Source organism: Ochotona princeps, chromosome 24, assembly GCF_030435755.1.
Source record: "Ochotona princeps isolate mOchPri1 chromosome 24, mOchPri1.hap1, whole genome shotgun sequence".
NCBI classification, from domain to species: Eukaryota; Metazoa; Chordata; class Mammalia; order Lagomorpha; family Ochotonidae; genus Ochotona; species Ochotona princeps.
Genome location: NC_080855.1, coordinates 20,299,266 through 20,326,473, shown reverse-complemented (window position 1 = coordinate 20,326,473; position 27,208 = coordinate 20,299,266). Strand labels below are relative to the sequence as shown.

The 27,208-nt window shown below is 48.9% G+C and overlaps 1 protein-coding gene across 2 annotated transcripts; it reads left to right on the top strand.

The window, feature by feature from the left end:
- The first annotated feature begins 364 nt into the window (after positions 1-364).
- Positions 365-27,208, top strand: CDR2 (cerebellar degeneration related protein 2). Of its 2 annotated transcripts, XM_058680259.1 has the most exons (6): positions 365-710; positions 6,869-6,970; positions 10,209-10,321; positions 24,378-24,526; positions 25,124-25,285; positions 26,202-27,208. In XM_058680259.1, the coding sequence occupies exons 1-6, from the start codon at positions 632-634 to the stop codon at positions 27,064-27,066; spliced, it is 1,470 nt and encodes a 489-aa protein (XP_058536242.1). In that variant the 5' UTR covers positions 365-631; the 3' UTR covers positions 27,067-27,208. The 2 variants fall into 2 exon arrangements, with proteins under 2 accessions (XP_058536242.1, XP_004586868.2); XM_004586811.2 differs by lacking the exon at positions 6,869-6,970 and having other exon boundaries at positions 367-710.

Here is a 27,208-nt window from a genome sequence, read left to right as displayed (position 1 = left end):
CCGTCACCCAGGCGCCAAGTGCCGCCTTCACGACACCCCGAATCCCGAACGCGCCCCCTCCTCCGTAGCTACACAACGCCGGCAAAGGGGCGGGACCTTCGGCCGCACCCCTCCGCCTTTCCACCCGCCTTCTTTGTTCCTTGCGGAACCTTCATTGGTTGCTTGCCCTCGGGACTCGGCGAGCCGCGAGCCCGAGGAGAGAGGTGATTGGGCGGAGGCCTTGCCACTCATCCGGCAGCCCGCTCTTCATTGGTCGACGCGCCGCCGGGGTTTTGAATCGCGCCCCCGGTCGGGGAGGGTTCTGCCAAAGTGCCACGTTGGGGCCGGGGTTGCGGCGTGAGGAGCCGGCTTGGGCGCGCCGGGCGCCGGGCGCGGGCTGTGTGTGTGTGTGTGTGTGTGTGTGTGTAGGGCCCTGGGTGGCCCCGGGGCGGCGCGAGGCGAGTCGCAAAGCCAGGCAAACCGCTGGCGCTGGCGGCAGCCGGCCGACCGGGGGCTGTGCTGAGGCGGCGGCGCGTCCCACCCGAGGACGGCTCTGGCTGAGGGCGGAGGAGCCGGGGCAGAGCCCGGGGCAGCGGCTGAGGGGGGACGGCGGCGGCTGCGGCGGCCGCTGCCCCCGGAAGACCCGGCCAAGATGCTGGCGGAGAACCTGGTGGAAGAGTTTGAGATGAAGGAGGACGAGCCGTGGTACGACCACCAGGACCTCCAACAAGGTGAGGGGAAGGGCGGCGGCGGGCCGGGTAAGGGGCGGCCGGGCGCGAACCTGTCTTTAAGGAAGAAAAAAAAAAAGTTGTTTTTGCTGGCGGCCGGCCACACAGGTGCTGAGCAGGATTGGGGCTCACCTGGCGGCGAGGCCGGGAAGGCAGGCTCGGCGCGGGGCCCACGGCCTTGCTACCCACGCAGCCCTGACAATCAGCGCTAAGGCGCGTGCGGTGCCACCTGCGTGCCCGGCGCTTAAGGCGTTCTCCCGGGATTAACTGAGTTAATCCTCAACCTGGCCCTGCGAGGCACGGCGGGGGTGAAGCAGCATGCCCTGCTCTCAATGGCCCGGCCGGGAAGCCGCCTCCTTCCGTAGCAGGCCGCTGACCCCTGCTGCCCAGTGCGAGTGGGCACAACGCCTGCAATGGCCAGCGCCGAGCGGGCCCCGCTGCAGCTGGTGCCACAGCCCCGGGCCAATGCCAGTTTCTTTCCGCTCTCCCAGGGGAGAGGGACTTTTGCTGTCCCATTCTCCGGAGGAGCAAAGCCAAGGCTAGACCAAATTAGGCGACCAAAGTGTGGGCGCAGGTGTTCTTGGACTCACGCGGAATGAAGGGTAGTCCCTTGGTGTACCCCCCCTGTCTTCCTCACCAGCCCAGCTCGCAGCTGCTTGCAGAGGGGTGGTGAGCTGCTTTTGTGGTTCGCCTTAGAGTTCACCAGAGGCCAGACTTGAGGGCAGCCCTTCCCCCCATTTCCTCCCGCTGCGCTGCGGCTCCTGGCTGGGGGCAGACCTGCCTTGAGTGTCTTGCTGAGGGGGTCCGTATGGACAGTCGGAGAGCAGCCCTCAGCTGGGAGTCAGGCTCCTCACAACCCCCACCCCCATAGGAATAGCGAGCCTGCAGTTGGGAACACTTTTTTCGTACCCATAATACAGATGCTCATTGAAGCCACAGGATCCTGTTAGTAGGAGGCCGGGTTCCACTTCAAACTTCAAAGCAAACGTTCCTCACCACGATACTGAATTCTGAATAATTTTTTTGAAGTATTTTCCCCACATATACACACACACCCCCCCACTGGCATCTTCCATTTATACAACTTTGTAAATTCTCAGCTCCAAACTTGGTGCGAAAATGAACATTGGTGTAGTTGAGTATTACATGGCCGCGATGCTTGTGCAGGCTCACCGTTAAAGTTGGCTGAAAAGGCAGGCTTGAATAACTCAGGAAAGTCCCACACAAACTCCTCATCTGGGGAAAGGTGACTTCTCACCTCGAAGGTGTGTAACCCCGGCTGGCTCCCTGCTCTGCTTGTGTAGTCCAAGCTGGCCAGCAGTCGCAGAGCAGTGTACGCCATCATACCCTGCGTGTTGGGGACAAGTTTGTCATCCACTTTCACCCGTTTTTGGGTTTCCCTGTAAGGATTGATGGCCTGCTTTGATGCTTTCTCTAGGATTGCTGAGGCAACCATTGCGCAATTACATTTCCCTGTGATAACTTAAGCGGTTTGTGTAACAAAGCTAGATCCTTTCCCACCCTGTGTCTTAAACTGAACTGAAGCCCCCTCACGGGACTGCTGTGTCCACGGCCCTCGTGTCCGCTGCCTTCATCTGCACTGCACGCTCTGCCACGGGAAGGTGTTGGGAGCCACCTAATGTAGGTAGTGCGATTGCTGTGAGGGGCCCAGGCAGCCTGTTGGGGTTACAGGTGGAAGTTTCTTTAACCCTTGATCCAGATGCCAGCTCTTCAGGTTTAGCAAGCGGTAGAGATCCTCTGAGTCGGCTGCAAAGTTGCATGTGGAATTTGTCCCCCACTTTTCACAGAGCCTTTGCATTCCTGATTACAGTGGGATTTGATATAACCCTTTGTGTCATAACTGGCTATGGGGCAGGGGAGGAGTAGTACAAGATAGGAAATTCCGACCTTCCTAACTTGCGATCGTGCCCTGTAAAAGGCTCTAGTGTGAATGAATAAAAGCCGATCTTTTCCCTCCCTGACTCCCAATTTTGCTGCATTTTTTTTTTATTAACTCGTAAACGTCTCACCTGTTTTACAGATTGTTCACAAAAATGTGATTCTCTGCCTGGTATTGCAGCCCACGGTACCTAGCCCCACGGTAGGATAAACAGGTGCCTGCTCTCAGGCTTCAAGCTGAACTAGACACCTGGAGGTGCCGCCTCCATAGTCTCTGCCCACCACGGAGCCTGGCCCATGCAGGCCCTAACAGAGCTGCTCCTGAGTAAACCCGGGTAGCAGGTCTGTCCCGTGAAACAGATAGATTAAGCAGGTCTCGTGGGATTTTATCATGCGCAAACATCTGTTCGGTTTTTAACATCCTCACTCTCATCTTAGTGAGCAAGGCTTATTTGAAGAGTGTTGTTTAAAAACAACTTCAGGAATCTGTTCTCAAAATCTTAAGATGAGAAAATATTTTTCTTTAGCAACAAATCATTTTCCAGGTGGAACTCTTAATGGGCTAGATAGAGCTTAATAAAGTTTTGTGGGGTGGTTTTTTCTTTTTTTCTTTTTTTTTTTTTAATGAAAACAGCTGAGAAATTCTAACCTCAGTAAACTCATCTCCTGTTCCTGGCTTGTTTGAAACATGTAAAGCTGATAGCAGGCCGAAGGAGAAAACCTTTTCCTTTGACAGAACTCTGTAATGCAGACTGTCTTCTGTCAGTGGGCTGGGGTAGGACAGTGATCTCTGTGGGCAGGATCTCTTCTGGGACCGCAGGAGCCTTCTGTGCAGCTAATGATGGTGCTCGCTTTGAGATGCCCCCCACCCCCCGAGAACAAAGTGAAAAGACTTCAGAGACGGAATTTTCTGTGAGACCAGCTGTTAAAATTGTTTGCAGTCTCACAAGGAGGACTTGGGTTTCTCCTCTGTGCATCAGCAAATGAAAATTTTAGCTTAAAGGAATCCTGACATTTCTCCTCAGGATGAGTACTGCTTCTGTGTGTGCAAGTGCTTTGCTCACCTTTGCACAGCTGTGTAGAGGGTCCAGTGACGTCCCATCATGTCTCTGGGTGTTTATATTCTGGTTTCTTTTGCTCTCCCAATTATAGTAGCTTTGGCAATGGGAGTTAAACAGAAGCGTCGTCAAGTGACGTGTTTGACTGTAATAGGAAACGCTTTCAGCCTTACTACTGAATTACTGTTAGGAACTGCAGCTGACGTGGAATGTTACCCTCATATTCTTTTTTAAGAACCTTAAGCAAAATTGAAATGTAGTAGTGGAATTTCAACGTTTTGAAAGTCTGGAAGAAAGGTCCTTTAAGAAAAAATTGGAAGGGGTGGGAAGTTAGCAGTTAGGAGGACTGTCCCATAAGGGGAGTGCCCGAGTTAGATTCCTGGCTCTAGCTCCTGTTCCCTGCTAATGCAGACCCTGGGAAGCCGCAGGAAGGCCCTAGGAATTGGGTTTCTGCCACCCACTGGGGAGACCTGGATTGAGTTCCCAACTCCAGCTTTTTCCAGGTCCAACCCTGTGAACTCACTGTCTTTGCCTCTCAATCTTTAAAATCATTCACAAGCTGTTTTTTTTTTTTAAAAAAAGATTTATTTATTTTTATTGGAAAGGCAGTTTTACAGAAAGGAGAGACAGAAAGATCTTCCATCTGCTGGTTCACTCAGTAGGTGGCCGCAACGGCCAGAGCTGAGCCAGGCCGAAGCCAGGAGCTTCTTCCAGGTCTCCTGCAGGTGTCCACTGGTGCAGGCTTTGGACCATCCTCTACTGTGTTCCCAGTCCACAAACAGGGAGCTGAATGGGAAGTGGAGCAACTGGGATCCGAACTGGTGCCTATATAGATCCCAGCACTTGCAAGGTGAATATTTAGCCACTGAACCCTCGCACCAGACACCCCCCCTTTTTTTTTTTTTTTAACAAATTTAGTACTTGTTTCAAGCTACCAATTGACACCACTAAAATGGGGTATTATTGGGCCCGGTGCAATAGCCTAGTGGCTAAATCCTCACCTCTCATGCACCAGGATCCCACGTGGGCACTGGTTCATTTCCCGGCTGCTCCATTTCCCACGCAGTTCCCTGCCTATGGCCTGGGAAGGCAGTAGAGGATGGCCCAAAGCCTTGGGACCCTGCACCCATGTGGGAAACCTGGAAGAAGCTCCTAGCTTCAGATTTTCTCAGTTCCAGCTGTTGCGGCCACTTGGGGAATTAATCAATAGATGGAAGATCCTCCTCTCTATACATCTGCCTTTCCAATAAAAATAAACAAATCTTTAAAAAAGATGATTCGCTCCCCAAGTGGACGCACGTCCAGTACTGCGCTGATCCGAAGCCAGGAGCCAGGAACTTCCTCGAGGTCTCCCACGCGGGCGCAGGGTCCCAATGCTCTGTGCCGTCCTCGACTGCCCTGCCAGGCCACAAGCAGGGAGCTGGATGGGAAGTGGAGCTGTCGGGATTAGAACCGGCACCCCTATGGGATCCCAGCGTGCCCAAGGCGAGGACCTTAACCACTACGCTATCGCACCAGGCCCAAAATAAATCTTTTTTAAAAATGGGATATTATTGCCTACAAAGGACTGATTAGTGGAAAAATATTAAACGTGTGATGGTGCTGATGTGTTACAACTTTCAAGCCTGCAATAAATCTATGGTATTTTTAGTGGCTGTCTAAGCCAGTCCAATAGGATTTAGAAAAGACAGCCTATTAATGAAAATCCTCAATAAGGAACAGATGTAGGTGGCTTGGAAAGTATATTGTTTCCTTTTCTTATGTACCTTAATTAAAAATATCAGAAAGGGTTTTCGGTATTCTTACATTCCCTCCACTAATTATTTAGAAAACCTTCTTGGGCTTGCTGCCAGCTTTTTTGGCTCCTTATGGTTATGGAAGCCAGATGCTACACAACAGGAAACAGACTTCTTTCAAAGACCAAAAAAGTTGGTTATCTTCAGCAGATGAGGTAATACCCTATTATACAATGTGACTTTACAGCGCTGTCTTTTCGTTGAGACTTGCTAAAATTCTATCCTAAACATCTGTGAAATATTTAAGAGACTTGAAGTCACTGAGCCAGGTTGGGGCTTTGTTTGATGGAACTCAGGCTTGAAGATAAGGGCAAGTCTCAAATTCTTTGTGGCGGGCCGTTTGCTGAGGAGTGCTGTGTTTGGCATCTCTTGCTGCAAGCGGCCACAGGAAGGATGTTCCTGGCTGCCGGGAAGCAGCAAAGGCAGCTTCATGTCTGACTGACAGGGCTGCTGACGGCCTCAGGTCAGTGCTGCGTCTTAGAAGAGCTTTCGGCTCGGTGTGTGGTTGCCGGTGAAGACCATGTTTGGTGAGTCTCCGTGAGAAACTGCCGCTTTACAACAGGCCCAGAGGAAGGAGTTAAATACTAGGTCATGTTTTGATGCCTTATCTTTCGTATGTGTCTGTACACACATTACACACCCTGTGAGTACCAAACACTTAACTTCTGGAACATCCTCAGCCGTGCGGCGTCCCTTTCTCATTTGGCAAAAACAAGATACTCGTTTGCCTGGGGCTGTGGGCGCCCTCGCGGCAGAGCTGACAGCAGTTCAGCTGGCTGCCATCGCCGGGTATGAAAACAAATGGAAGCGACAAAGCACCCCAGCCAGGGCGGCGTGTGTTACCTACCTTCAACAGAAATGTGGACCTCCCTTTTAATAGCCTTAAAACTGTAGCTGAAGCATCGTGGTGAGAGGGAGGAAGAGGGCCTGTTGGCAGATGAGCGTCGCCTGCGACTCACCTGTCAGCTGGGTGATCTGATGAGCTCAGTTAACTGCTTCGTGCTTGCTTCAGGTTGTCTCAGGAAGATTAACGTTTCTGAAGTGCCTTCAGCTGTTTGTGTCATGGGAGCGCAAGACTTACTGAGGTCTCAATGCAGTAACGGCCACAGGCCTTGTGTGTTAGTACTGAGATCAGAGAATTTATTTTGGCACCTGACTGCTAACAATTTTCTTTTATTTAAATGGGTATAAAATATTTTAAAATGAGCTGGATTATTGTGTGTGAGGTTTTGCTGCTGTGTTTTCCCTAGTGAGTGAAAACTGACCAAGTCACATACTGTTTATGCACTAGGGTAGACATCATCAGTAGCAAAAGTTGTTGCTTTTCCATTGTTACTTACTGTGGGATAAATTTGACCCATATAAGCATTTACTGATACCTGTTGTATCATGGTGTGTCTCCCAATAGAACGTAAGTTCCATGAGAGCAGAGAGTTGTTTTCATCTGAGTTTCTCCTCGCCCCAGTGCCTAAAAGGATGCCGGATCTTACTGAGCGCATGCAACATGAGTGTGTGAATAATGTTTACCACAGTTTCTAAGTTGACTTATTTGCTGTCTGGCTTCCCCCGTTCAGCTGGGGGAAATAACACCCACTTTATTCCCTGTTCCTGTAGCCAAAGCTTGGCAGAGTGCCTGGGCGCAGAAACCTGCTCTAGTAATAGTTGGCCTGTGGATGCGGCTTAGCCTGTTCTGCACTCCACTTACCACGTGTTGATTTTCACAGTGTTACATTGCCTGCGAAGTGTTCATCGGGAATGCAAAGTGTAAGTGCAGGAACTTTTAGTCACAGGAAAATGTTCCAGGAAATGGCGGAGCTGGACCTTAGTCTGTCCTTCTCGGAGTTCAGCGTGTAACCCATCACGGTGGAGGATTGCTTCATCAAGTTCACTGTGCAGCCTGAGAGGGCAGTCTCACCTGGAGCCTGCTCCACATCCCTAACTCAGATGTCCTCAGAGTGAAGACCACTTCCGGCCGCAGCAGCCACGGAGCTGCCTGGAAAGCTGTCTCCGTTTGCCATTCCCTTAGGAGCAGTGGGATAAGGTGCAGTGTCCGTCTGCTCCTCAGGTAGAGGCCACTTCAGAAGTGAACTGAATGGCACCGTTTTTCCACAAACCCACTCTTGTTCTGGCACCTGCTGCTTGGGAGGACCCAGGAGTCTGTCCCTGATTAAATATGGGGAATTAAGGCACCATGGGAAAATCAATCTTTGCCCCCCCCAAACACATACACTACTAGACCCCTCCAGCTCCCCCTCCCTGCTGCCACCTGAAGCCATCACTCTGCCGGAAGTGATGCTGAACCCGGCTTCCGGGACGCCCACGTGGGCCTGGTTTTGTACTCGGGGAGTGAGCAGCATCCAGGTTGTGCTTCACTTGGCACAGGGACTTCCTCATCACCTGCTGCAGGCAGGGAGAGGCCGCGAGAGAAGCAGGCTAGCTGACATCGCACAGTAAATGCTATAGATTCTGCTTCAGAAAGTCTGTGGGAAAAATGCATATTATGAAAAAAAAAAACTTTGCATGTCAGAAACTTTTCTGTGCCAAAATAAACTTACCTGTTTCTGCTTCCCACCCCCCAGAAAAATTTACTAAGCAGCTCAGTATTTCAGCTGCCCGTGTCACAGCTGGTGTTCTTCATTGCTACTAAGTTGGCACTGTTGGGATTGTGTATAATAGGCTGGTGTGATAACCAAGTGACTAAATCCTCACCTTGCAACTACCAGGATCCCATATGGGTGTGGGTTGGTCCTAGCCACTTGGTGAGTTAACCAGCAGGTGGAAGTTCTTTGTCTCTCCTTCTTTCTGTAAATCTCTGTAAATCTAACTTTCCAATAAAAATAAAATAAATCTAAAAAAAAATATTCTGTCTAGGATATATGCCCAAGAAGAGAAAGAACTAAAAATGAGAATTACAGTAAAATGTGTTTCAAGGTGTAAGCGCTGAGTTGCTGAGTGGGCATTATGTCAGGTACCACGTTGCTAGGGAGCAGCGCTGTGGTGCAACAGGTTATTGCAACGTCAGCATCTCGTATCAGCTGCCAGGTTGAGTCTCAGCTGTCCTCCCTGCTGGTGATATGCATGGGGAAACAGCAGATGATGACCAAGGATTTGGGCCTCTGCCTTCCATGTGGAAGACCCAGATGGAGTTCCAGACTCTTCTTAGCTTTGGGCTGGCCCGGCCCCATCCATTGTAGCCATCTGGGGAATAAAACAGCAGATGGAATATGTCTCTCTCTCTGCCTTTTAAATAAATAAAATGAATCCTTAAAAAATTCATATTGTTGGGCTCGGCAGCGTGGCCTAGTGGCTAAGGTCCTCGCCTTGATCCCATATGGCCGCTGGTTCTAATCCCGGCAGCTCCACTTCCTCTCTATCTCTCCTCCTCTCGGTATATCTGACTTTGTAATGAGAATAAAATAAATCTTTAAAAAAAAAAAATTCATATTGTTGGGCCCGGTGCGATAGCATAGTGGTTTAGGTCCTCACCTTGCACGCGCCAGAATCCTATATGGTCGCCGGTTCTAATCCCAGCATCCCTGCTTCCCATCCAGCTCCCTGCTTGTGGCCTGGGAGAGCAGTAGAGGACGGCCCAAAGCCTTGGGACCCTGCACCCGTGTGGGAGGCCCAGTAGAGGTTCTGGGCTCCTGGCTTCAGATTGGCTCAGCTCCAGCCGTTGCATCCACTTGGGGAGTGAATCATCAGATGGAAGATCTTCCTCTCTGTCTCTCTTCCTCTCTGTATATCTGCCTTTCTAATTAAAAAAAAAAAATCTTTTTAAAAAATTCATATTGTTTGGGCCAACACAGTGGCATAGCAGGCTATTCCTCCTGCCTTGAGAGCTGGCATCCCATATGGGTACCAGTTTGTGTCCTGGCTGTTCCACTTTTGATGCAGCCCCCTGCTAATGGACCGGGAAAGCAGCAGAGGGCAGCCCAAGTCCTTGGGCCCCTGAACACGCATGAAAGCGCCAGGTTCCTAGTTTCAGATGAGCTCAGCTCCAACCATTGCAGCCATTGGTGGGTGAGCCAGCAGATAAAAGATCTCTCTGTCTCTCCTTTTCTCTGTAAATCTACGTTTCAAATAAAAATAATTAAAAATTTTTTTTGCATACCTGGTTTGCTTATCTTGAAGAATATGAAGGGAAGCAGAATAAATGAGACACAGCAGGGTGGATTTTTAAATTTTTTTTTTTTTTAATTTTAAAAGCCATAGTCCTGAGTGAGGGAGAGAGAGATCTTCCACTTGCTGGTTTACTTCCCAGATGGCTGCAGCATCCTGTGCTGGGCCAGGTTGAAGCCAGGAGCCTCGCCTGGGTCCCAGCCTGGCTGCAGGAGCCCAGATTCTTGGGCCGTCCTTCACTGTTTCCAGGTCATTAGTAGGGAACTGGAAAGGAAGCGGAGCAGCTGAGACTTGAACCAGTGCCCATATGGGATGTTGGCATTGCGAGTGGCTTCACCCGCTCTACCACAACACGGGCCCCTCAGCCATCATTCAGTGACTACAGCCCATAAAATGGGTTTCTGATTTTCATTTCTTAAGGACACGTAAGAGTGCTTCACCTGCCCGAAGGACCTGGTTCAGCTGAGTTCGGAGTAGATTACAGGTGTCTTTCTGTGCCTTTTCGTCTTCCACTGGGATGAGACTCGAAGTGTGTGGGGACTTGGTTCGTTCTCATTTCAAGCACAGGATTATCGGAAAGGTTGAAGTGGGAGCACTTGCATTACACTAAGAGTCTCTCGTTCTGCTAGATCTCCAGCTTGCTGCTGAGCTCGGGAAGACACTGCTGGATCGGAACACGGAGTTGGAGGAGTCTCTTCAGCAGATGTACACCACCAACCAGGAGCAGTTACAGGAAATTGAGGTAATCTACCCAGCAGTTATGTGTGGAGGTATGACTTGAGCCAGGCTCCTGATTTCAAATCTGCTAAGCTCTTGTTACTGTGGCCATTTGGGGACTGGAAGACCTGTCTCTCTTTTTCTCTAACTTTGCCTTTCAAATAAAAATAGATCTTTGAAAAAACAAACAAAAAAGCATAGAACTTGCTGTATCCTAAATTGAATCTGGTGATTTGGAGAGACTGCCAGAAACCTAAAAGTACAGAAAAGCCCGGCATTAAACCAGCCAAACAGGCTGGCACAGTGGCTTAGAACATTTTTAATCTTTCACCTACAGTGCCAGCATTCCAATATGTGGGTGCCAGTTTGAATCCTGGTGCGCCACTTCTGATCCAGCTCCCTGACCATGACCTGGAAGTCCTTAGGCCCCTGACCCCAAGAAGAAGCACGTGACTTCAGATGGGTTTAGCTTTGGTCTTTGCAACCATTTGGGGATGAGCCAGCAAGTGAAATATTCTCATTGTCTCTCTTTCTCTCTATTTTTCTCTTTGTCTCAGTCTCCCCTTCTCTGTGTAAATCTGCCATCTCAGATAAAAATAAGTAAATCTTGAGGGGAAAAAAGGGTAGCCAAATGTTGCTGTTTTTTGTAAACTTTTTCAGCTCAGTTTGATAGTCCCAGACTGTCATAGGCTGTGAGGTATTTGTATAGAAACATAGTCATAATACATTGTGTTGATGTTTCGTGTGAAAGCATCAATCACTGTAGCTACTTGTTTTAGCCTGTCTTCCAATCTGCATGGAAGGAGTCAAAAAAATATGTGCAGGTGGCAGAATGATGCCTTTGGTGGATGTTGCAATGACAGGCATAGCCTCTAGGCCTGAGGACTCTTGCTCCTTCCTTTCCTGTGGTACTGGGGGAGATGGCGGTGATAGCTAAGCCTTCTGCCAGCCGGGGAACCCACTGACTGGCCGTCCTGACTGCTTGTCGGCTCACATCTGGACCTGGGCCGACTCAGCGATCACTTCGGTGAACTTCGCAGTCTTCCGCCAATAGTCCACAACCAGGAGTGTCTGGTTTCCTTGTCGAAGCAGCCAGGCATTTGGAGATCCCAGTTCTTGCTAAAAGATGACTCTAGTGTCTGTACGTTTCACCTCTGTGTAGCTAACAGGAACTCCCTGAACTTTAGGAGAACTCTTTCTGTAACTTGAGCCTTATGTCAGTTCTTCCTCTTAAAGTTTTAAATTGATATACATAGAAAATAAGACATCTGCCAAGTGCAGGCTATGAGTTTTCATAGCACGTGTTTTTAGCATGGTGGTGCCCAACATGCAGATTAGGAGAACATTATCAGTTAGTCCAGGATCACACCCATTACCCAGCTTTCTGTTGCCCTACTGTTTTTGAGCTTTATGTGAAACACTTAAACAAATTATGAATTAACTTTTTAGAATATTTTCCTAATTAGAAAAGTAATGATGACAATTTTTTAAACTTAGAAAAATCAAAAATTAAAGAAAAAAAAGTTTTCTTCCACACCACCTAGAGAAATTTCAAATGCAAAACTGTGGAAAAATAGTCTGGAGACAAACCGTTCCGAGTCAGTGACTCAGAGGGCAGAGCTGGTAAACACAGGGTAAGATCTCCCAGCACTTAGCATGGACGGAGAGGACCACAAGCACTTCAAAGGTTACAAACAGTCCTCCTGAAAAATGATCAGTATTCTTGGCAGGCATCTTTTTTCACCTTTTGCAGTTTATTTATTTGGCTTGTCTGTTTGAGAGTTACAGAAGGGGCCCAGTGCGATGGCCCAATTGGATAATCCTCCCCCAGCAAGCGTCAGAATGCCCCAGCTGCTCCGCTTCCCAACCTGCTCCCTGCCTGTGGCCTGGGAAAGCAGTAGAGGATGGCCCCAAAGTCTTGGACCTCTGCACCCAATGTGGGAGACCAGAAAGAAGCTCCTGGCTTCAGATCAGCTCAGCTCCTACCGTTGCAGCCGTTTGGGGAGTGAACTAACAGTAGATCTGCCTCTCTCTAACTCCTTTACTATGTAAATCTGCCTTTCCAATAAAAATAAATAAGTCTTTTCCAAAAAAAAAAAAAAAAAAGCGGGGTTGGGGGAGAGAAATTGAGAGATGGTCCAGCCACTGGTTTACTCCCAGGTAACTGAAAACACCAGGGCTTGGCCAGGCAGAAGCCAGGAACCAGGAACTTCTTCAGGATCTCTCACATGGGTGAAGGGTCCCACGTCGGCACTTAGGACCATCTTCAGCTGCTTTTCCCAGGCCAGTAGCAGGGAGCTGGGTGGGAAGTGGAGCAGCCAGGACACGAACTGATGCCCTAATGGGATACCAGCATTGTAGATGATTGCTCTACCTACCATGCCACAATGCCAGCCTCTTCATTTTTCCCTTTTTAAAAGACTAAATAAGCTATTGAAAGCAGTGGCTCCACCGGCTTCAGAAAAGCCTGCGTCGTTTGCTGCAGTGCTGATGTGAACTTCTTAATGTTTTAAGTCCAGAGCAAGTTTTTCTCTCCTGGTTGACGGGGAGGGAAAGGAGAGAAGCTTTGGAGGGTATTGAGATCAGACACCATCAGACACCATCGGATTCCCTTACAGTTTCCTACGAGCGCGTTAGCCTGCAGCCCGCAGTGTTGTTACCTCTCTCTGTAGACGCCACATCATCCCTGTAGGAGCTGGGCCAACCACTCAGGAGTCTGGCCTCCTCGTAAGAGTCCCTGCCTGCTTTAGAAAGCTGAAGCCTTTTGTGCATCCCTCACTGCATTTATCAGTCTTCCTTGTGTATTTATTCCATGATTTGTTTTCTACTTTCCCCCACTGCAACGTTGCAGAGGTCTGTTTGCAGACCTATTTGTTTGTGGTCTCTCACTTAATAAATAATGAATGAATACTTATTGAAATCAGTATCATAATGGAATAAACAGTTTACAAAGCTGTCCCAAGAATTCCTCAGCCACTCTGGAGACTTTTGGAAGAGGCAGGAGGAGCTCTGGCCCTGTTAGTGATTGAAGTCTCCTGTGCTGATGGCAAGAACCTGCACCCACTGTGACATTCACAGGCGCTGCAGTCAGGAGCCACAGGCCAACATCAGACCCGGCTAATACAACTCAAGGTTCTCGACCACTTGTAATAGAAATTGTTGACATAGCCAAGTTGCCTGGGAGCTTTTGCCCAGTCACGATAGAGACGGCCTGTGGGAGAAGGTTCTACCAGGTGGCTCTCTGATGGGATCTGACCCAGAGGGTCAGCTGTTAGGCTGCTGGGGAGATGTGGCTGTGCCCCCGCAGTCCGGCTCAGCACTTAGCACTCCGGCCTGCACCCAGCTGCAGTGCACAGGCGCAGTCACTGAACACAACAGATGCTCAGAATGGTGGTATTACCCACTGTCCTTTCCCCAGGAAGGCCATGTGTCAGTCACGCTGGTCTGCTCTTGGCATACGTGGCGGGGGCAGTCCCTAACCAGGCAGTAGGATGTCTTCAGGGGCTCCTAGCTGCTGACTGTTTGAAGTTGGGCAGGGCAGCCTGTGGTCAGCCACGATTGCAGCCTCTGGATGGAAGGGAGGTGATTTACTGAGTCCCATGTTATCCTGCGCCTGTGTCATCTCACGGGTACTTTGTTGTGGGACGTGGTGTCCTCACCAGCATCTTACCTGCGAGGGCACACCCCACCCTGTAAATACTGACCCTGAAACACGACATCAAGTCACATGTCTGCGTAGAGATTTCATCATTTTTCTTGTAAGTGCTGACCAATTTAGTGAGACTCCTTTGTAGGCAAGCTACTACAGATTCTTGGAGAAGTGAAGGACTTTTCTGATTAATTTTACCTTAATAAGATTAAATTCCTACCAATGAGAACAAGCTCCCTGCTATTTAGATTATCCTTAAAGCCAAGTCCTGTGAAGTCAAAATACCCCAGAATCTTAAATGGTTTCATTGTTGAAAGAAGAATTTTTTGAAAGGTTTGTTTTTATTTGAAAGGCAGAGTTACAGGAGAGGGAGAGAGATTATCCACCCGCTGGTTTACTCCTCAGACAGCCGCAGCAGTGGGAGCTGAGCTGATCAGGAGCCAGGAGCTGCTTCTGGGTCTGCATGCGGATGCAGGGTCCCAAGGCTTCGGGCCAGCCTCCGCTGCTTTCCCAGGCCACAGGCAGGGAGCTGGGTCAGAATTGGAGCTTCAGGGCTTGTTACAATGGCTCAATGACTCGGTGGCTAAATCCTTACCTTGCATGCAACGGGATCATATATGGGTGCCAGTTCATATCCTGGCTGTTCCACTTCCCATCCACTCCCCACTTGTGGCCTGGCAAAGCAGCAGAGGATTGTCCAAAGACATGGGACCCTGCATCTGTGTGGGAGTCCCAGAAGAAACTCCTGGCTCCTGGCTTTGGATCAACTTAGCTCCAGCTGTTGTGACCATTTGGAGAATGAATCAGCAGTTGGAAGATCTTTCTCTTTCCTTCTCTCCATAATTCTGATCTGCGTTTCCAATAAAAGCAAATAAATCTTACCAAAAAAAAAAAAAAAAGAAGAAAGAAAGAAAGAAAAGGAAAAAGAAAAACAAATGGAGCAGCTGGGACTTGAACCACTGCCCATATGAGATGCCTTTGCTGCAGGAGGAGGTTCGTCCTATCAACCATAGCACTGGCTGCTCATTGTGTATGGTTTTGTTTGTTTGTTTTTAATATTTGAAAATCAGGGAGTGGCAGAGAAAGATCTTCCATCTTCTGGATTATATCCCAAGTGGCTGTAACACCCAGGGCTGGACCAGGCTGAAACGAGCAGCCAGGAACTTCACCTGACCCTCCCACATGTGTGCAGGCATCCAGGCATTTGGGCCATCCTCTGCTCTTCTCCCGAACATGTCAGCAGAGAGCTAGATTGGAGATAGAGCCGCTGGGACTCGAACCGGCCTCTTAGTGCTTGTGTGTTGATTTTTTTCTCTGTGTGTTAACCTTACCCTACTTTGACCTTTGTGTCTTTCAGAAGACACAACCTGAGACCCCCACCACCACCACCCCATAGTAGCTCGTTGAAATTGTAAATGTCCTCTTTAGACAGTTGGGGGTATTGATGTCATGGGAATAAATACAGAGTAACAATCTATAACTGGAGAGGAGAGAATTAGTGACTAATAGACTCTTTTCCCAAGAGCCCTTGTCCAGTCTCTTGACATTTCATAACCTGAATGGCGATGTTGAGCACAATAAGCTGGGTGGGTGGAAAGCCAGGAATGGATATTTAGCCAGTTTTTTAGTTCCTACTGTGTGTGGAATGGCGTATATAATCCCGGAGCCTTCAGATAAGCAACTCATTTGATGATCTTGTACTGGGTGCTCAAAGGCAGCACGAGCAGGTGCAGACTGAGCCCAGGGTGGCTGCTGCGGCTTCTGAAGCTTTCTGAAGTCTACAATGAAGCTGAAAGGGAATCTTCTGTGTGTGGCCCCAGGGGGTCGCGCTTGACTAATAAGCTCTAGGATGATTCCCTTAAATGACATGATGTTATGAATAAAATCTCTTGTATCAAAATCTGGTGATCTAAAAAGTTCAGTGGTTTCAAGTAGCAGTGAGTGTAGTATTAAATCAAGGTTTTTGCCAGCACAATAATGTGATATAAAAAGACCTGTCATTTCTCTGGGTGATGAAGCCAGATACCCCTGATACTAATGGTTTATTGCCAGTGGTTATAATCGAGGGAAAAGCTGGGTTTCACTTGGAAGTTAGTGAAGATGAAGATGTAGCTGGTCTCTCCTCCAGGTTCTTGGAGCTTCTAAATGATCTCCATAGGCCCCAGGCAAAGAACTGCTGCTGAATTTAGAGGTGCCAGCAGGAAAAGACCTTCCCTGGAGGAAGGCCTGAAAGGATGGAGGCCTTGATGGAGGGAGGAGCTTGCCTTAGAGCAGGGCAACTGCCAAGTGCTGAACGGAGCTGTGAAATGACAAGGAAAAAAGTGACCTAACAAGGGAAGCTATAGAAACTGGGTAAGAAAAATTGGGATAATGTTAATGCTGCAGCAAATATTAAGAAATTGGGCCCGGTGGCGTGGCCTACTGGCTAAGGTCCTCGCCCTGAACGCGCCGGGATCCCATGTGGGCGCCGGTTCTGGTCCCAGCAGCTCCGCTTCCCATCCAGCTCCCTGCTTGTGGCCTGGGAAGGCAGTCAGGGACGGCCCAGGGCCTTGGGTTCCCGCACCAAGACTCTTTTGAGACCAGGTGTCACTATTAGAGATACTAGACAGAAAAGCATTCCTGTCATTTTAGTACAGATTTTTAGGAGCACTCAACCCAGCTCTCCCATGTGGGTGGCAGGAACCCTAACTACTTGAGCCATCACCTGCTGTGCCTTTTGGGGGGGGGGGTTGCATTAGCAGGAAGCTGGAATGGCAGCTGACAGAAACTTGTTCTGCAAATCTGTATTAAAATCACAATAATCTGACTAGTAGTTCCTGGCAGATTTTGAATCATGTCTCGGTTTACATAAACTCCAGCACCGTGAGTGGGACTATCAAGAATACTTAATCCCACATTGCTAGCATTTCCTTTGAAATGGTGGTCCTCTGTTTAGGTTGTATTGCCAGTGGCAGTCAGGCATAAGAAACCTTTCTGGGGTGGATGTTTGACATGGTTTCAGAACCGCTTGGGACAACTGCTTCCCATAACAGGGTGTCTGGTTCAAGTCCCGACTTCCGATTCCGGTTTCCTGCTAACGCACATGCTGCAAGGCGGCAGAGGGTGGCTTCAGTGCTTGTGCCCTTGCCACTTGCAAGAGACCCAAAAGGAGAATTTTTTTAAGATTTGTTTTTACTGGAAAGATGTGGAGTAGCCAGGCTAGAACCTGTGTCCATGAGGGATACCTACTCTAGCAGGCAGAAGATTACCCTGTTGAGCCACCACACTGACCCGTTACAGGTTTTTAAAACCCAGTGTTTCATCTATAATTATCATTATTTATCATTGATGAAGGAAAACAGTTTGCTTATAAAAATAGTTTTGACTTGTGCAGCAAGAAAAATAATTTACTGTTTCAAGTTTACGAAATAAAAACAAGACAATTTTTGCCTGTAGTGGCTAATCTTTTGAGGTTTCAGAGCCTCCTAAATTGTCAGTTTCTTCTGAAGAAAACCAATGTGTTAAGTATAGTTAGATTCCTGCTGTAAGTTAGTAGATTAATGCTTTATTTGTAGGAAATTTTTTTAAAAGTTCTAATTTTAGCTAATTTGATCAAGCATAAATTTTTTTCTAAGATTTGTTCTTCATAAGCTTTGAGTGACCTGCTGTGCCTTTAGTTTTGTCCTGTCTTGTTTCCATTCTAGAATGGAAACATCTTAGGACAAAAATGTTGTACAAAATTCCTTTTTAATCTGAAAATTTTTATTTTTAAATAGAATGTTAAATTTTAGTACTAAAGGGAGCTATGAATTGTCACAATTTATGAGAACATGTTAATCAGCGCAAGAACATTGTCTTTTACAGAACTTAAGCCAAGGTTTTTAAATTATATTAATGCACATTTACCTCATATATATCTACCTAATTTGTTTTTAACATGGATATTTGGAGTATCTACAGAAACTGAAATATTAGGCAGACAGGGTCATCATCAAAAACCCCGAAAGCTAAATTGTTGTTCTTCCCACATAGGAAGTAATGGGTGTTGAATTGTGCTTTTTTCTGTGTAATTTGTTCCTAGGTGAAAATTGCACCTTTATAATCTTAGACATTGACTAAGATAACTTTGCCTGACAAGCAAACCCAGGCACAAATGTATATTAATAATTCTGAAAATATCTTCATCTTCCTTTTGTTTTTTTTTTAGCAAACAACAGCTCATTTCTCAAAGACTTATTTGAATCATGTGAATCAAAAGGTATTTAGGTTAATTTCGCAGTGTTTTTAAAAGATTTATTTATTTATTTATTTTTTGAAAGGCAAATTTATGGAGAGGGGAGAGAGTGAAAAATCTTCCATCCTCTGATGCTCTACCCAGGTGGCCACAACAGCCGGAGCTGAACTGATCTGAAGCCAGGAGCTTTTTCTGGATCTCCCATGTGGGTGCAGGGTCCCAAGGCTTTGGGCCGTCCTCTGCTGCCTGCCCAGGCCTGAGCAGGGAACAGGATGGGAAGTGGAGCTGGAATATAAAGCAGTACTCATGTAGAATGCCATCACTGGAAGCTGGAGCTTGAGCCTGTTGAGCCAGGGTGTTGGCCCCTACGTGGGCAATTCTAATTTATGTGAGTGCTTATTTATAACCAAACTGATTAAATACAGAATTTTTAGGTCTAGCATTTGGCCCAGCAGTTAAGATGTTTTTTGGGATTGCCACAGCCCATGTCACAAGTGCCTGGGTTCAAGTTCCAGGTCTGCTCCTGATTCTAGCTGCTGCTTCAGTGCGCTCTGCTGGTGGGCAGAGGGTGATGGTTGAAGTGCCTTGGTCCTTGCCACTTACATGGGAGATGTAGGTTGAAGTCTGAGCTGCGAGCTTCAGCTTGGTCCTTTCCTGGTGCTTGTGGGCATTTGGGAGTGAACCAGTGCAGAGGAGAACTCTGCTTCCTTTTGTTTCTCTTCCACTGCCTTCCGAATAAATAAAAGAAACTTCTAAAAAATGCTTTAAAAAGAAGAGTGAACGTATAAAAATCTGAGGCTGTCCCTGGATGTCTACAGCAGCCAATATTCATCTAAATGGAAATTGCTCTCCTGGGATCGAGTAACACTCCAACTGAATTTTCCTCGTGGCATGGAAAAGACAGACCATTCCTTGTTACCGTCTGTTGTGTGTTCCTGGAACACCACAACTCCCAGCAGACCTGAGACGAGAACGCACTGCAACCCGAGCCCAGGAGGGCCAGCCAGGAAGATGTCTGCAGAGCACCACAGTCCTGCCTCAGAGAAACCAGGACAGGGGCTCAGCCTCTTAGGACTCCAGAGAGGGTTGGTCTGAGAGGCAAACAGGAGAGAAAATTGTGGGTTTTGAAATCATTCATGCCAAGAAATCTTATTACAAAAGTGGTTTTTGGTTTGTTGTTGTTCTCAAAGTGAAGAAGGAAGTGCCAGGAGATTGACTCTGCTGCAGAGAGGGGGTCCCATCATCCACCACTCGGGCAAGGCTGTGGGAGCTGGAGCCACCCTGGGGGGGCAGTGGTGCAGTGCCATGGCAGGCAGAGGACCTCTCGTCCCATCAGGATTGCCAAAAATTGTTACCGGGTTAGGCGAGTCCGCTGCCTCAGGAGCACAGAAACTAATCCGTGAGACCAGTCTTTCAAGGAAGAAGAAAAGACCCATTGGCCAGCAGAGAGGCAGGGGGTGTGACTCAGATTTGCCTCCTGGATCAGGGTCTGAGGAAGGCTTTCTGCAGGACGCTCCCGGTGGGATGTGGGACCTTGGTGTGAGGCGGCTTGTGCTTGTGGGGCTGGGAATTGGGTCAGCGTGGTGGGAAAGTCATGTCGTTCTGGATTTCCCTGAGCATCAGAACCTGTCGCTCCTGAAAGGGCCTGTGCGTTTAGGTCTCCTGGTTCTGCAGGTTAGATTCCCCTCCTGTGGCACGTGCCCGCGGTGGGTGACTTGAAGTTCTCTGTTTCCTCTATGCGTATTGTCCCTGTCCTACGCAGCTCTCCCAAGAAAGCAGGAATTTAAACGAAACATAACTGATCAGACCCCTGAGAGCATAGGCTGGAGAACTTTCAGCCAAAGGTGTGTGCGTATGGGGCGTTGGTGGAAACCTGATCAACACTAGCCCTGTGGTCAGAGTTCAGATATTTGTTTTTCTTTTATCAGAGTCATTTTGGGGGACATTGTATCCCTGTCTGTCCCACATGGACATATTTATTACAGCATTATGTGATTGCTCATAAGGAAACCTCACCTTAGAAAAATTAAGTTACTTGCTGAGGGCCACCCAGTTTATACATGGCACATGGACTTCTGGGTAAATCCTCACCTTAAGCCTGTGTGTTCTTAGCTGCTGCGTCACTGTCTGCCGTCAGACTCTTCTCTGCCCCCCCACCCAGAAAAACACTGGCCTTTCGCTCGCCCTTCTTGGACATTATGTCCTTTATGGAGGGTGTGAACGTTGCACTCAGTAGGTAGGGAAGACTCCAGTGTTTATGGGTTTTTTGTTTATTTTTGTTTTTTAAGATTTATTTATTTTTATTGTAAAGGCAGATATACAGAGAGGAGGAGAGACAGAGAGGAAGATCTTCTGTCCGATGGTTCACTCCCAAAGCGACCGCAACAGCCGGTGCTGTGCTGATCCAAAGCCAGGATCCTGGAGCTCTTCCCAGGTCTCCCACGCGGGTGCAGGGTCCCAAGGCTTTGGGCTGTCCTCAACTGCTTTCCCAGGCCACAAGCAGGAAGCTGGATGGGAAGTGGAGCTGCCGGGATTAGAACCAGCACTCATATGGGATCCCAGCATGTTCAAGGCAAGGACTTTAGCTGCTAGGCTATGGCGCCGGACCCAACTGCAGATTTCATTCTTTTATGGCTCCTTAGTATTCCCTAGTGTGTATATCCTACAGTATCTTTAAGCCATCTGTTGATGGACATCCGGGTTGATTACATTTCTTAGCTGTTGTGAATTGGGCTGCTATAAAAGTAGAGGTACATATAGCTCTCTCTCTCATACGTTGATCTCATTTCATTTGGGTAGATTACCAGAGGTGGAATGTCTGGGTCATATGGTGGATTCATTTTCAGGTATCTGAGGGAATCTCCATCCTGTCTTCCGTAATGGTTGCACTAATTCATTCCTTGTGACAGTGGACTAGAGTACACTTTTCCCCACATCCTCACCAGCATCTGTTTTTTTGACTTTCTAAAGAGTGTGGTTTAAACCTCACTGTGGTTTTTATTTGCATTTCCCTAATGGCTAGTGAACCTGAGCATTTTTTTTTCATATGTGTGCTTTCATCATTTGAGAAGTGCCTGTTAACATCCTTTGCCCATTTCTTAACTGGATTGTTTGTTTTGTTGTTGAGTTTCTTGAGCTCTTTATAGATCCTAGGTATTAATCCTCTGTCAGGTACAGGATTTACGAGTCTTTTCTCCCATTCTGTTGGCAGCCACTTCGCTTTGTTGGCAGTTTTCTTTGCAGTAGAGAAGCTTTTTAGCTTGATGTGATCCGATTTGTGTGTTTTTCTTTTGATTGTGCTTCCAGAGTTTTCCTAAGGAGTCTTTGCCCGCACCTATGTCTTACAGAGCGTTGCTCATGCTTCTCTCTAGTAACGTACTGGTCCTTCACCCGTCTAGAATTGACCTTTGTGTAAAGTGTAAGGTCAGGGTCTTGTTTCATGCTTCTGTACATGTAGATCGAATTTCCCCAGCACTGTTTATTGATGATTCTTTCTCCTGGATCGATCCCAGTTAGTCTGTCAAAAATTAGTTGGCATGAGTTCACTTTTAAGATTTTTTTCAGTTCCATTGAGTTTGTGTTTTTTTTTTTTTGAAACTTTATTTTTATTGTAAAGTCAGATTCACAGAGAGGAGGAGAGACAGAAAGGTCTTCCATCAGCTAGTTCACTCCCCAAGTGGCCACAACGGCCAGGGAGCTGAGCTGATCTGAAGCCCAGGAGCTTCTTTCGGGTCTCCAGTGTGGATGCAGGATTCCGAGGCCTTGGGCCGTCCTTGACTGCCTTCCCAAGCCACATACAGGGAGCTGGATGGGAAGGGGAGCAGCCAGGATTAGAACCATTGTCCGTAAGGGATCCTGGTGTGTGCAAGACAAGGACTTTAACCACTAGGTTATTGCGCCAGGCCCAGTTTCATTGATCTTGATGTTTTGTGCTAGTGCTTAACTATTGCGGCTATAGCTGCCTTGGAGTACATTTTAAAGTCGAATTACGATGTCTCCAGATTTTGCTTCTGCTGTTTGATTGCTTTGGCTCTTCAGGATCTCTAGTGTTTCCATATGAATTTTAGGATCATTTTTTTCTAGATCTGAGAAGACTGTCATAGATATTTTGATCGGTATCAGGCTGACTCTGTAAATTGTCTTTGGGTAGGACCTGGCACGGTAGCCTAGCGACTAAAGTCCTCGCCTTGCACATGCTGGGATCCCATATGGGCACTGGTTCTAATCCCAGCAGCTCTGATTCTCAGCCAGCTCCCTCTTGTGGCCTGGGAAAGCAGTCGAGGACGGCCCAAAGCCTTAGGACCCTGCACCCGTGGGAGACCTGGGAGAAGCTCCTGCCCCTGACTTTGAATCAGAATCAGCTGTTTCCAGATCTTGGTGGCAGTGCCTCTGACTTGCCCCCCTAGCGTGATGCCACCATTGGTTTTTTCATATATTGCCTTGTTTGTCGTGAGGATTAATACTTAGGAACCCAGTGGGCTTAGGTTTTATCATGAAAGGCTGCTGTATTTTATCAAATGCTTCCTCTGCGTCTTATTGAGATACTCACATGGTTTTTGTTCATCTTACGAATGTGATGTATTTGTTATTGTTTTGCATATGTTGAACCATCCCTGCACACCAGGGATCAATCCCACTTGGTCCAATTGAGTGATCTTTCTGATGTATTGTTAAATTTGTTTAGCTAGTACTTTGTTGAGGATTTTTGCATCTGTACCCATTAAGTACATCTTAAAAAAAAAAAAAAGCCAGGGCCAGTTAACAGTGTGGGAAGGCTCCCAGGGAGGAGTGCAGTGGTGACAGCAGTAGGTGTACTTTTTATCCAGGTTGCCTTGCACAGAAACAGTTGATTCTCTTTCAAGTCAAAAATCATCTTAAATCCTGCACTTTTGGCTTTCTTATTTCTATAAAAACCTGATTTTTTTTTTTTTTGCATAAGCTTCGATTGTCTGTTCCAAGCGTCTTCTTTAGGAACATGATCATATCTCCAACTTCAAATTTTCCTGTTGGATATTAGCTTTACATGAGTTATATGCGTTATAAAACTGGGCCAGCTGCAGGAATGCTGGGGGGGTTTCAGCATATGAAGGTTGGCTGCTACTTAATTCCCGTGAAGACAGGTAGTTTAAAGTTGGGATTTAAAGTTCTTTTTATAAAATAAACATATGGTTTAATAAGAATTTTAAATACATATATACTTGGCTCTGTGCTTTGTTCCTGCCATTGAACTGCTAAAACCCTTAGAATTTCCAACTTGTGCCGTCCCCGGAATTAGAGTTAGAACTCTCAGCCCTGGGGCTGGCTCTGTGGCTTAGTGGGTAAAACTGCCGCCGATGACACCAGCAGCTCATATGGGTGCCAGTTGGAGTCCCTACTGCTCCACTTCCAGTCCGGCTCTGTACTACATGCACCTGGAAAGCAGCGGGAGATGGCTCACATGCCTGGGCCCCTGCGCCCACATGGGAGACCCAGAAGCAGCTCCAGGCTCCTGGCTTCAGCCCAGCACAGCCCCGGCCAAGGTGACCATTTTAGGGGATGAATCAGCACATGGAAAAGCTTTCCCTTTTCTTCTCTCTGTGTAACTCTTGTCTTTTTAATTTATTTATGTGCTGTAATTGAAAGAATTTCTGAGAGCAAGCTTTCATCTGCTAGTTCACTCCCCAAATAGCCACTTTGGTCAGAGCTGAGCCAATCCGAAGCAGGGATCCAGGCCAGGCTTCCTCCAGGTCTCCCAGATGGTGCAGGAGCCCAGAGACTTGGATCATCCTCTGCTGCTTTCCCAGACAGTTAGCAGGGGGCTGGATCAGCAGTGGAGCATCTGGGACTTGAACTTGTGCCCATGGGGGATGCCGGCACCATAGTGGGAGGATTAGTTGCTACACCACTGCACTGGCCCCCTCAAATAAGTATATCTTTGGGGGCAGGGAGGGCGACCAGCCCTTTCCCCAGCACGAAGGTAGGAGAGAAGGCTAGAAATTGAATCCAGGGAGCACATGGCCAGTGATGCAATCAGCCACACCCGAGTGACGGTGTTTAATTTAGCTGAAACGAGGCTGAGGGAACTGCTGGGTTGGCGGCCACCACGCCGCAGCGCAGGCCGGGAGCATGCTGAGCCCAGAGACAAGCTTCTGGCTGCCCCGAGCGAGAAGCAGAGGCTGGGTGCTGAACAGTGCAGGTACTGTCGATGTGTCAGCTGGTCCCAACCATCTTCCCTTCCAGTACCTGACCAAGCAGGTGGAGCTTCTGCGGCAGATGAACGACCAGCACGCGAAGGTGTACGAGCAGTTAGACGTCACAGCCAGGGAGCTGGAGGAAACCAATCAGAAGCTGGTCGCTGACAGCAAGGCCTCCCAGCACAAGATTCTGAGGTAAAGGCATTCCCAGCCTCTGCTGAGGCAGCTGCAGGGCGCAGTCGCGTGGTAGGAACTAGATGGTAACTGCAGTGGGCTTTAGGCTGTGTGGGGAAAGGTTTAATTTAGTTTATTTTGGAGAACGGAGATTACATAGGAGGAAGTCCTTTCTAATTAAGAAAACCCAGTTTGGGCCCGGCACAGTAGCCTAGCAGCTAAATCCTTGCCTTGAACACACCAGGATCCCACATGGGTGCCGGTTCTAATCCTGGCTGCCCTGCTTCCCATCCAGCTCCCTGCTTGTGGCCTGGGAAGGCAGTCAGGGACGGCCCAAAGCCTAGGGACACTGCACCTGCATGGGAGACCCAGAAGAGGATCTGGGCTCCTGGTTTTGGATCGCTGCAGCACCGGCCTTTGCAGTCACTTGGGGAGTGAATCATGGGACGGAAGATCTTCCTCTCTGTCTCTCCTCTCTGTATATATTTACTTTGCAATAAAAATAAATAAATCTTTTAAAAAAATAAAACCCAGTTTGAGTAGCTCTCAGCTCACCTCACTGCTTTCATCCTTAATTGAACGTGACGAGGAGCCATGGATGTTGTGTGTTCCTCACAGCCTGACCGAGACCATCGAGTGCCTGCAGACCAACATGGATCACCTGCAGAGCCAGGTGGAGGAGCTGAAGGCTGGCCAGGGCAGAAGGAGCCAGGGCAGGTGCGCCCGGGAGAGCGCGGCGCCCAGCTTCCCCTGTCTGAAGGAGCTCTACGACCTCCGCCAGTAAGCGCCGCGGGGGGCTTGGGGGGGCTGCAGAGTGCGGGACGCCCGCGGCTTAAACCTACACACGACACAGAGGTCCTGGGGATGAGTGAGCAAATTCTGAAATCTCATTTTTGGGGCTTGAGCATTTATTTCAGTGTTTTTAACAGGCGTAAAATCTCAGTATGAAGTCAGTTCTGATAGACTGCTGCGCAGGGTGGGGTGGCGGGTTGTAGATCACTTTGAATGAAGAAAGAGAAATTGCAAAACTCCAGACTTTACCTATAGAAATGTCTACAATTTAGAGTTAGGAGGTGAGTCCTTAGGAACTGTTCAGTGAGCCCCTGTCCTCTGGGCTGTGCGTGGGGGGCTCTGCCTGCCTGAGCTCGTGGGCTGGCAGAGGGCACAGCCCGGCCAGCGCCCTGAGGTGCCGCCCAGCCGTGCCGGGCCTGGATCCGTTGAGCAGCTGTTCAGAACACATACCACGGCACTCTCCCCGTTCCCACGTCAGACTCTCGGCGTGGGTCGGAGAGCCCCCAGGGACCTCCTGTGGGCCCTGGTCAGGAATCACTTCAGCTGTGGTTCCCAGCGTTGGTCGCATGCCAGCAACCACTTGGAGGACTCGTTTTTTTTAATGCCTGCCCCATGGTTGGTTGATTGGGTGGACCTAGGTGTTGGTGTTTCAAGGCTGCTCTGATTCTGATTGGGAGCCGAGGCCATATGCCATTTCTTTGTGAGGTGGCCGCCCTGCTGCTGCTCTTCCAGAGTAAATGTTGTGTGTACTTTTAATGCTTTTAAAAAAAAGTAGGTGCAAGCCCGTGCTTGCCCCCGCAGCTTTACTTTGGGCCAGTGCTCCGGTGTGGACTGGCACTGTCAGCACTCCGGAGAGATTCAGCTGAAAAACTGCTCGTCTCCCCGTTTTCCCTCTGCCCTGTAGACACTTTGTGTACGACCACGTGTTTGCGGAGAAGATTGCCTCCTTGCAAAGCCAGCAGAGCCCGGAGGAAGAGGAGAACGAGCACCTGAAGAAGACGGTGGCCATGCTGCAGGCGCAGCTGAGCCTGGAGCGGCAGAGGCGGGCGGCGGTGGAGGAGGAGTACGGGCAGGTGCTGCAGGAGAACTGCGAGCTGGAGCGGCAGCTCGGGGCCAGCGACGCCTACCGGGCGCGGGCGCGGGAGCTGGAGGCCGAGGTGGCCGAGATGCGGCGCAGGCTGCGCGCCGAGCGTCCTGTGGTGAACGGGATTGAGCAGCTGGTGCCGGACTCCCTGTTTGTCCCCTTCCGGGAGGCCAGCCAGAGCCTGCTGGAGGAGCTGCTGCTGCCGGCGCCCGAGGCCCCGCGGAAGCCCTTGACGCGCAGCACCAGTGACACGGGCCTGAGCAGCCTGGCCGCTGGTGACCTCGTGAGGGGCCACGAGGAGAGCTGCATCAGGAGGGCCCAGGCCGTGAAGCAGCGGGGCATCTCCCTGCTGCACGAGGTGGACACTCAGTACAGCGCCCTCAAGGTCAAGTATGAGGAGCTGCTCAACAAGTGCCAGCAGGAGCAGGACTTGCTGTCACATAAGGCTGTCCAGACCTCCCAGGCTCTAGCCAAGGACCTGAGCGGAGTGGCTGCCCAGCCGGAGTCTGACGCCAGCGGCTGGGAACCCACCTCTGTCCCGCCGGAGCCCGCCGATTGCCCGAGCACTTCCACACCCCCTGAGTACAAGGTGCTCTTTAAGGAGATCTTTAGTTGCATCAAGAAAACGAAGCAGGAGATCAATGAACAGAGAACAAAATACCCCTCGCTCTCCTCTTACTCTTAATTTAATCTTCAACTCTGCTACTAATTTGCGTGTTTGCTCGCTCCGTTTGTAGACTCTTTGGTTCACTGGCCTCACTGCTTTGCTTACTTAGCAGGTACACAGAGGAAAGCAGGCGGCGTCTGCCCCGAGTCCTGCAGGCCAG

Excerpts from the sequence above, each read along its gene's own strand:
- CDR2 (XM_058680259.1), top strand. The coding sequence starts at position 632 with ATGCTGGCGGAGAACCTGGTGGAAGAGTTTGAGATGAAGGAGGACGAG. Across the intron at positions 711-6,868 it reads CCACCAGGACCTCCAACAAG|AACGTAAGTTCCATGAGAGC; the intron begins GTGAGGGGAAGG and ends GTCTCCCAATAG. Across the intron at positions 10,322-24,377 it reads AGCAGTTACAGGAAATTGAG|TACCTGACCAAGCAGGTGGA; the intron begins GTAATCTACCCA and ends CTTCCCTTCCAG.